This window comes from Rosa chinensis, chromosome 4 (assembly GCF_002994745.2).
Source record: "Rosa chinensis cultivar Old Blush chromosome 4, RchiOBHm-V2, whole genome shotgun sequence".
Classification (NCBI taxonomy): Eukaryota; Viridiplantae; Streptophyta; class Magnoliopsida; order Rosales; family Rosaceae; genus Rosa; species Rosa chinensis.
This window is the reverse complement of record NC_037091.1, coordinates 33521626-33531944: the sequence shown is the minus strand read 5'-3', so window position 1 is coordinate 33531944 and position 10319 is coordinate 33521626. Positions and strand designations below refer to the sequence as shown.

The following is a 10319-nucleotide window of genomic DNA, read 5'->3' as shown; positions in this document are numbered from 1 at the left end:
TGAACAAATTTTTTATAAAATACGACTTTAGATGACTTTGCCAAGGTTTGATTGTTTTAGATACAACAGTAATTATTTTTGTAAAATAAGGTTTCGACCACTTATTTTAGTAGCATTTTTTCAATAATCAAAACAGTTTTAAATTTCATTTAGAGATAATTAATATACAATATCACTCGAAATCAGCTGCATTCTTATTCCAATTTCATATGGTTAGTAAATATCGTAATGTGAATGATTCAGTTTAGTTCATTTTCTCTCCATTCAAGTTTTCCATTGATAAATATCTCAACTCCAAGTAAATGAATGACCAAATTTATTGGGTAAGGTTAACAACCCATCAAAACTTTGTTACTAGGGATATCTATCATGACAACTAGCAGAATGTGAACCGTTCATCAAAGATGTTGAACCAGTACTCCTAATGTCAAATACCTGATTTGATTTGGTGGTGTCAATCGAGAATTTCATCGAGGGTGTTTTAGAATTTCACAAGTTTCATTAAACCTGCCGTTTATTGAGAATCATTTCCAAAAGTTTTTTTTTTTTTTTGAAAGGACACAAATTTGGAAGTTTTAATAAATGTGCCAAAAGCCCATTTGGAAGTTTGGGATTGATGTGCTGTGAGAAGAAACACTTTTAGTTTTGCTGTGAGAGGAAACACTTTTGAAATTGCTGTGAGAAGAAGCAGTTGAGTGTTTGGTAAAATATTTTTAAAAGTGTTGTGAGAGCGAAAAACAATTTATAGGTGTTTGATAAGTTGTAAGTAAAAAGTGTTGTGGTTAGGTGTAATTACAAATTAAAATTTGTCTCATCACTCTCATGTATTGTACTTGCACACTAGTTCAAATTATCAATGTATCACTTTTGTCTCAATATGTATATTAATTGTAGAAATTATATAAGCAATTTAAAGTTTTTTGTTATATGCGTGAAGATTTTAGGTTTTTCGGTTATGTATTGTGAGCTCGTGAAAATTTAAGGATTTAAGATATAATTATTTAAGATTTAAATTTGTGCTCTTTATAATTTTTAAGTAAGTGAAATCTTCAATCACGGACTCATCGTAACGCGTACTTTACTATGAAATAAATAACTCAATAGTAAAGTACACTTTATGATGAGTCCGTGGTAATTTTGTGAAATTTTCGGACGTCGGAGTTATTTATTTCATACTTAAGAAGTTTCAAAATAAGGAAAATCATTTTAAATAAAAGAAAATTAGTGGTACCTTCTGGGTCGTAGATTTTAATCATCATTTAATCTCGTCCGTTGCTTTCAAGTATATAGGAGCCGAGATCGGATCAACGACCCAGATGCCTCCAAAAATTTCAGAACTTGAGACACGTTTCTGATATCCGTGACAAGACCCGATCCTCACTTCCGATTCTGGCCATCTCCAGGTGTACGAATACTGGCGTTTGGACCCCATCGCCTTTGCGACCAAACCTATGCCTTGGTTTTTCACCGATGAGCTCCGATGAAGGCGATTTGAAGCTAAGAAGCTCCGGCCTTTCCAGGGAATTTTCGGCATTTTTCGGCAACTCTGGTAATCATCGGCAATGCATGAGGTACGAAAGTGGATCTCCTCTTCATGCTCTGCCTATTAATATACATGGTTTCTACTATAGTTAGAGTTTAGGATGATTAACATTTTGGGTACAATTTGGCCACTGTGCGGGGTGGCAACTTGGTTTGCTTTGGTCCTTTTTCAATGTAAATTTTGGAAAAGGACGAGGACAAATAAGGCAGTTCAAGGACTGTAATGTCATAGCATGCATGATGCATGTGGCTTTGCAGCTCCCTAGGTCTGCGTGCCAAAAACCATGTTGCAGTAGGCGTAGGCATGGTCCCAGCCCGCAGCCAAATCATAGGGATCGGGACCGAATTAAACGGGCAGGGCCCCAACTTCACATTTCAGCCTTAGGGATCGGGAAAAGCCCGGACTGTTTAGAAACGGGCCAATACTTGAGGGACTAGGAAAGGCCCGGACCGGATAGAAACGGGCTGGTCCTTACAGAAATGGGCCTGAAAATCATTAATTGGTACTCCCATCACTAGCTAACATCTTCTGTCCTTCCTCTAAATCTACTTTACCAGGATATTGTTGGCACACATTCTCGATATGACGCCTAAAAGTTGAAGTACCATTAAAAGAGGAATTGGCTTTAAACACAGTACTACAATACTTACATTTGGCTTTGCTGCAATATCCGACTACATCTTCCTTCCCATCCTGTTCCGAGCTTGTAATTGGTTGGTCAAATTTCTTAAAATGATCCCAAACATTGGACCGACAACTACTACTTCGAGTCCGACTCGAATCCTCTCTCTTTCTCTTTGCTGTGTCCACCTGGCTTGAAGCCGCTGCACCACCATCAGTCGCCGTACCACCATCAGTCGCCTCACCGCCCTCAGTTACCGCACCGCCCTCAGCTCCTAGAGTCGCCGCCACCAGCTCACTCCTAGAAGTGACCATTTCAAACTGACGAAGTCACAAACTGGATTGTGGTTTTTGAACTCGATATAGGTAATAGGCAGATGAAAACAAACTGATCGCTTCTCAGATTGAAAGCCAACTGATCAAAACCTATTGGAAATCTAGATTGCTCATAGCCAAATTGAGGGTTTTACTGTTTTTGGGTTCGAAGAAGCGGCAGAGCGCACAACCTAAGTAGGTCGAATTGTCGAAACGAGTTGTTTAGAGAAGTGGGCTTCGGTGATCACCTGTGGTTGATCTCACACTAAGGCGTGTATAACTAGCCTATCACAGAGGGACATATGGCACTATGGTTTATACGGGCCCTTATCCGGGCTTATACACTACTGAGAACTCAGGCCCGAGACATGCCCGTTTTAATCATAAACGGTCCGAGCCTTAAAATTTTGTGTTTTTTTTTTCAAAGCCCGACCCGAACCGATTTTTCGGGTTAAAACACGCAAGCCTATGTAGCAGCATCAAATCAACTATTCAAGATTGGACCAGAGACATGCTGGGTGTTTTCAACAAGCATTAGGTGGAGGTATTTTTTATGCTTTTATGGGCAATTTGGTCAGAAAGAAACAAACTATTTTGGAATGGGGGCTTTTTCAATCCAATGAACACAGTCAGTTGGTCAATGACTCAATGCATTTGTTATTAAAATATCAACGATTGCACCCAGAGAAGGTACCGACCAATAACAATAGGTGTGTGGGGAAATGGCAGTTTCCACCTTGTGGCAGACTCAAGATGAATATAGATGGTGCCTACGGTTCAAATGGAAGTGGTGGAGTTGGGGTAATTGTTCGGGATGATACGGGAAACTTCCGTAGTGTTCTTGCAGGATGTTCTCTATATGCTTGCTTGGAATTCAGGTATTACGTCCCCCGATGCAGCAAACTAACTTATATAATAATAATATGAGCGTAGGACCGAGTCTCCCAGCATGATTGGGTTCCAAATCCCGTTCCACAAAATGCCTTTGTTCACTGAACTTAACTAATAGCCTCACTAAGCACCAGAAGCACTTTTGGACCAAAAGCAGGTGCCAAACTGGGCCGAAGCCTATACGGGGTTTATATTTTGAGTCTGATTTCCAAACCCTCCAATTAGATTTTGGTTCCCAAATGGCGAGGCCTTCTTCCACCGTTCATGCCCCCAATCGACGATTCCGTTCTGATCACGATAACGGCCGTTACTCCCCGCCGGACTATGACAACTCACCCGACGACCGCCGCCACCGTCGCAGCCCCAGCTATGAAAGGTACGACCGCCACCGAAATAGCTCTTACTCTCCTGATTACCCTAGCCCTAGGTCCAACGGAGGCCGAAGATTCGGTCGGGCCGGGAACGACCGGTCTTACTCGCCTCGACGAAGCCCTAGGTCCAACGGAGGGCCGGAGTCTTTACCCAGGAGATTCGGGCGCGCCGGGAACGATAGGGACCGGAATGGAAGGTGGCCGGAGTCGGAGGAGTCCGACGAGGAGCTGAAGGGGCTGAATCTTGAGGAGTACCGAAGGCTGAAGAGGCAGAAGCTGAGGAAGGCGTTGAGGAGTTGTATCTGGAATGTGACGCCGAGCCCGCCGAGGAATGAGAACGATGAATTCGAATTGGAGGACAAGGCTGAGGAGATTCCAGAGGTTCTTGGTGAAGAGAACAACGATTCAGGCGAGAAATTGAAGGACAAAGCCAGGAGTGAATCGGAGTCGGAATCGGAGGATTCGCGGTCGAGAAAGAGGAAGAAGAGTTCGGTTTCTAAGCGTAGGAAGAAGAGTTCGAGATACAGTGATAGCGAATCGGAGAGCGAGAGTGATGATGAGGAAGAGGATCGCAGAAGGAGAAAGAAATCTAGAACTAGGAGTAAGCGAAAGAAGAGCAGAAGAGAAAGGAGAAGAAGGAAGAGTAGGCGGAGCAGCGATTCTGATGAGAGTGAAGCAAGTGATAGTGAGGAGGGTTCAGATTCTTCTGATAGGGTAAAGTCGAAGAAGAAGAAGGGAAAGGTGAGCAGTAAGAGTAAGAAGAAGAAGTACTCTGAAACGGAGAGTGAGGATTCTGGTTCAGAGAAGAGTTTGGATTCTGAAGTTGATGCCAAGCCTAAAGCTCTAGTCGAAGTGGAGGAGCCAGAAATGGATGAGAATAGTATTGAGGCCTTGAAATTGAAGGAAATCCTTGAGGCTCAGAGGAACCCTTCTTTGGATTTGGATAATGAACCTGTGGTTGGGCCAATGCCCTTGCCTAGAGCCGAAGGGCATATTAGTTATGGTGGAGCGCTTAGGCCTGGTGAAGGTGATGCCATTGCACAGTATGTTCAACAAGGGAAGCGTATTCCACGAAGAGGAGAAGTTGGTCTTTCTGCAGAGGAGATTCAGAAGTTTGAGGGTCTTGGCTATGTGATGAGTGGTAGTAGGCACCAGAGGATGAATGCCATTCGTATTAGAAAGGAAAACCAGGTTTATAGTGCTGAGGATAAGAGGGCATTGGCCATGTTTAACTATGAGGAGAAAGCAAAGCGTGAGCACAAGGTTATGGCTGATTTGCAGCGGCTGGTTCAGCGCCATATTGGACAGGATGTTGGTCCTACTCACGATCCCTTTTCTTCCAAGGCCTCTGAGGATCCTGATGATGATTAGTTTTATGTATGTTTTGTTGTTATTTGAGTTGTTTCTTCCTCTGCTTTCATGAACTAAATATGTTGTGAATTGATATTGAGCAGTAGCACTACTGAACTGGATGCTATGGTGATGGTTACTATGTTCTGGTTGGATGCTCTATGTTCACTAATATAACAGCTTTCTTCATTTGTAATGTGAGTAATGGAATTTCAAAAAGATAACTAAATAATAATTCTGAAAATGGATTTCTAATTTGATTGTTGAGTTTTAATCAAATTAGAGTTTCGATAATCATTGAAATTCTGAAAATGGATCTTCCTGGCCTTGCTGTTAATTCTGAAAATACTGGTTTGGAAGTCTAATCTACTCTGCAGATGCATCAACTATGGAATTGATATATTCATTAAGGATAGAGTAGATCCTGCTTTGTTGCCTTTGTAGAAAAATTCATTGTAAAGTTAATTTGAATGTATATTTGAAACAGAACTTTCTCGGTTCAACAAGAAAGCTTAAAAATGCTGCTCTTTGTGAATGTTTAAGTTTTTGTTTACAAAAGAAGAATCATGATAACAATCATCAGTGAATGATTCGAAAACACAATGCTATTGCTTGGTTGTGTTCCAACTTTTGCAGTTTAGTTTTGTCATATCCTTACCTATATAAATCAAAATTCCATTACTTGAAAAGGTACTAGTTGAATTGGCTGGCCAGGAATTTGTCTGAAAAAAAAAAGTGTAAGCTGCCAATTATATAGTGCTATACTAATATCAATTAGTAGATAGGTCTATGGCGATTTGACTATCCCTATCTGTATAATTTATCTCTGCATGGATGTGTCTTGTGTGTCTGTGCTTCCCCAGTATGGCTTGAAAATACTTTTTAAACTCGTGCCATATCTCTCTTAGAATGTGTTGCATGCTCTGTAGTTTACTTTCTCACCTGATTTGATTGATTTATCGGCATAATGAATTTTACCTTGGCTTGTTCATTTACATATATAGATGTGATGAACTGAATATTTAAGTCAGTATGTCTGAAGAATTATCTCTTACTCATTTGGCAACTGATTGTTAATTATTCCTGATCGAAGTAAGTTTGTCTCTAATTTTTTTATGCCTTGAAGGCAGCAGTTTCTTCAAGCTAGTGTAATTCTTGTTTGATTGTAGTTTGTCAGCAATTCTGATGGTTAACCTCAGTTTGTAAAAAGAATATCCAAAAAATTCTTTATTCAATAAAGACCTGTATTCGAACTTGAGCTTTGTGCTAACCCCAGATATATTGCTAATCTTTGCGAGAAAAGATATTGATAACTCTTACCTTTTGCAAAGCTCAGGTGTCCTGATGAGTGCTTAATCTGAAGGATGTTCTGCCGTATTATATTATCTATAACAGGTATCCATGTTACTTGATCATTGCTTTGATTATGATTATTCCTCAGTTTGGTCATCATGGAATTCTGTTAGCATTGCAGATGTATATATCCCTTTAGCTTATATTGGATTAGAAATGTGGATCACAGGAAGATTGGTGTGTGATTTTTCTTCTGTAAGAACATGAACATGTGGTGTCTAGCTTCCTTTCCATCTGTACGTGTTTAAATTTTCTGCAGTTGGCCCGTGAAGCTTTTTTTTTAGGCTTTTAAATCTTGGCACCTAGGCATTAATTCCATATGCCTAGGTTCTCTCTGATAATTAAAATGACATATGGGTAAGTTTTATAATCTTTGTTACTTTCAGAAATACAGTTAAAAAATTGGGTTTAGGTAATTGTTCTAGTCATTGAAGCAAAAATTGTAAAATCTGCTGCTTTAAGCTTTTTGCTGAAAGCAGCATATTTTTTATTGTTGATTCTGAGGTTAACCATAGGAGAAGTCATTCCTTTATTGGAAATGGGTCAGGAGCTGAATAATGAAACAATGATCACTGAGGAGTGAGGATTCCACTTGTTGGAGGTTCTGAATCTTTCTGGTTTTGTTTAATAATCTGATGATGGATGTAGCTTTGCTTTTGAGACCGTTAGAGCAACCGAAGCTAAATCCGGTAGCCACGATGTCAAACTCACTGGAGGACATTGATCTTGGAGGAATCAAACTCACTGGAAAGCATGAGATGATGCAATGGCTGTTTCATCCAAGTATGGTATGTTATCTATATTTGCAAGATGAATCATGAACCATGCTATTGTTTTTATTAGTTCGTTGTGTATAATTCTGCTCTCCAAAATTTTTTCTTATGATGACTGGATTTGGCACAAAAGTGTGGTTGACATGATGATTTTCCACAACCATCCCTTATAGAAATGTGCTTCAGTGTCTTGGTTGATATATTCTGTAAGGAAGGGATGGTTGTGGAAGCCAAAAGTGTGGTTGACATGATGATTCAAAGAGGAATTGAACCTAATGCGATTACATACAGTTCCCTTATGGATGGTTACTGTTTGCGAGGAGAAATGGACGAGGCGAAACTAGTCTTTGATATGATGATTAGCAAGGGATTCATGGTTAATGTTTGGAGTTGTAACATATTAATTAATGGATATTGCAAGGGTAAAAAGATCGATCAGGCTAACAAAATTTTCATGGGAATGCGTCGTTTGGAACTTGTTCCTGATATCGTTACTTATAACACTCTTATTGATGGTCTTTGCAAAGCGGGGAGAATTCAAGAAGCAGAAGAGTTGTTCTCTGAGATGCAAGGTTGTGGCCAACTTCCAAATGGTCAAACTTACGCTGTGATACTTGATGGCCTGTGTAACAATCAGCAACTTTCTACGGCAATAGAATTGCTTAAAGAGATGGAAGCCAACAAATTGGAGCTTGATATAGTAGTTTACAATGTTGTCATTGAAGGTTTGTGCAAAGCTGAAAAAATTGAACCTGCAAGAGATGTCTTCTCTTGCTTATCAGCAAAAGGAGTTCAGCCTAATGTGAGAACATACACTATAATGATTCAGGGCCTTTGTCATCATGGCTTAATAATTGAAGCAGAAAAGTTGCTGAGAGAAATGGGAGGGAAAGGATGTTCTCCAAATGGTTGCACCTATAACACCATTATCCAAGGTTTTATCAATAACAAGGAGACATCAAGGGCTACGAGACTTATTCAAGAAATGCTTGAGAGGGGTTTCTCTGCAGATGCATCAACTATGGAAATGACTGTTGATTTATTGTCGAAGGATACAGTAGATCCTGGTTTATTAGCATTGCTTAAAGATTCAGTCTGAAGTTATTTGAATATTTGAAATAAATCTTTCTCAATATCACTAGGAAATTTGGAAATTCAAAACTGCGCTGCCCCTTTAGCAACCTTGGATGTTTTGTCGATCTGATTTATAAATCCATCACAATGGCATTTCCTTGTTGCACTCCAAATTTAGCACTTATTTTTTCTATGATATTGTGTGTGTGTCTCCAGTTGTTGTTGTAGTATAATCTGAAGGATGTTCTGTCGTATTACTTTTTTCATAGTTCAGGTGTCCTGATGAGAGCTTGTGTGTGTGTGTGTCTCCAGTCGTTGTAGTATAATCTGAACTCTGAAGGATGTTCTGTCATATTATATTATCTAGTGCAGGTATGCATGTTACTTGATCATTGCTTGGATTATGAAGATTCCTCAGTTGGGTCATCATGGAGTTCTGTTAGTATTGCGGATGTATATATCACTTCAGCTTATATTGGATTAGAAATTTGGATCTTGGATCACATGAAGATTGGTTTTATAACTAGAATGTAGTTGGATTAAAGATTATTAACACAAATGGAATGGACTTGAAATTCAGATGTTTACAAAATAGAAAGCCCCCATTACCAACTATAGCTTGTACTTGGTTACTTTCTTTTGTTGTTGTAGACAGCTTTTGCGTAATTGCTTTGTTGTTTACCACCCTGATTTTAACAATTACTGTATGCTTTTAGGTTTTTGAGAATTGATTGCATTGGACTACTTGGCGTTGGAATGGGTGTTGGGGAGGCGAGCCCCCATTTGGACTCATCATCTAGGACAGTAGCATCACTTACTAGCAGTCATTCTGAATCAAGCTTGGGCGAGAAGCCCTTGGAAATTGTTGAGTGTTCTTAGGGTAATTCAAGAACTGTATACAGCTTTTTTAGCTAGAAAGTAAATGTTGGTTTGACTGAAATCTTTAATTTTTTGGAAGTTTGTTGCTTAGAAGATAAAGCTGTTGAACTCGGGTATTTGGGATTATTCCATGTCAGTAGATGCAGCTTGACATGGGGAACATGGCTTACATTGCTTATGTACATAGCATGCAACATTTTGACTAACAAATGCCCACAGATATTACACTTAAATTAAAAAGCAAGAACCAAACAAATAAAATTGTTCTCAAATGAACATTTCAACATCGTGGAATCCAAGAAATGAATAAGTTCAAAAGGGGTACATGGAATTAAATTTGTGAGTATCTAAAGCTCATATAGGTACTAACAGCACAGTAAAGAGTTCGCTGCAAAATTTTGATAATTGTAGAGTGAGAAGATGAGTTTTTTTTTTAGTAGAGTTAGAAGATGAGTCACAGAGGAAGGGAGGGAGATTTTCAAATGCCAAATTCCAGCTTCACCGACTTTTATATTCATTACTTTGTTAACTCTGTTTTATTGTTCATATATCTATTTGTCTGCATTTATGTACATGTGAGGCCAATGAATATTTAGTGTGGATACATGTCTGTACTTATACAAATATTTCAAATATGGATTCTCATTTTATTTATCAAGACTGAAATTTGCTTTCTATTATTTCAGTGAAACAATGCAGAGAGTTAGAGAATTAGTTCAGTTTGGGGCATCTTCAAGAAGCGAAGAGACTTAGCTTTGAAAATTTCAGTTCTTCCTTTTGCCTCATTGTATACTGGGGATAATACTAACCAAAGTGGGGATGTATATTGGAATTGGAATGCTGAACAAAACTAACCACTCGTGCCGACGTTATTTCGTTGGCAGGAGGTCATTTCACCAATTGAAAAAAAAAAAAAAAAGAGGCCAGAGCACAACACTATACTATCCAGCTCAGTCCATCTTAACTACGGTAAAATTATAAAATCAACAACACAATACATCAGTATCTACATCAAGGCCAGAAATGACAATTTCTCATTTTCTTCTAGAATTTCTTCAGCAAATGCAGACCTAAAAAATACGTTCAATGAAGTAGCATATATAGCATTTGAAACTAGAAAGATTGAGCCTTGGTATAATTATGAGAAAA

General features: G+C 39.0%; 2 protein-coding genes across 3 annotated transcripts; both read left to right on the top strand.

Annotated features, from left to right (window-relative positions):
- Window positions 1-3540: 3540 nt before the first annotated feature.
- On the top strand, window positions 3541-9289 carry LOC112197607 (NKAP-like protein). Of its 2 annotated transcripts, none has more exons than XM_024338343.2 (3): window positions 3541-5118; window positions 6428-7232; window positions 9008-9289. In XM_024338343.2, the coding sequence occupies exon 1, from the start codon at window positions 3610-3612 to the stop codon at window positions 5110-5112; it is 1503 nt and encodes a 500-aa protein (XP_024194111.1). In that variant the 5' UTR covers window positions 3541-3609; the 3' UTR covers window positions 5113-5118; window positions 6428-7232; window positions 9008-9289. The 2 variants fall into 2 exon arrangements, with proteins under 2 accessions (XP_024194111.1, XP_040374129.1); XM_040518195.1 differs by lacking the exon at window positions 9008-9289 and having other exon boundaries at window positions 6428-6486; window positions 7093-7107.
- LOC112197608 (pentatricopeptide repeat-containing protein At1g12620-like) lies at window positions 7393-8316 on the top strand. Its single transcript, XM_040518728.1, has one exon. It carries the CDS (start codon window positions 7393-7395, stop codon window positions 8314-8316), a length of 924 nt encoding a protein of 307 aa, XP_040374662.1.
- Window positions 9290-10319: the final 1030 nt, after the last annotated feature.

What these genes read in the sequence shown, in the direction of transcription:
- LOC112197607 (XM_024338343.2), top strand. Translation starts at nt 3,610, where the DNA reads ATGGCGAGGCCTTCTTCCACCGTTCATGCCCCCAATCGACGATTCCGT.
- LOC112197608 (XM_040518728.1), top strand. Translation starts at nt 7,393, where the DNA reads ATGTGCTTCAGTGTCTTGGTTGATATATTCTGTAAGGAAGGGATGGTT.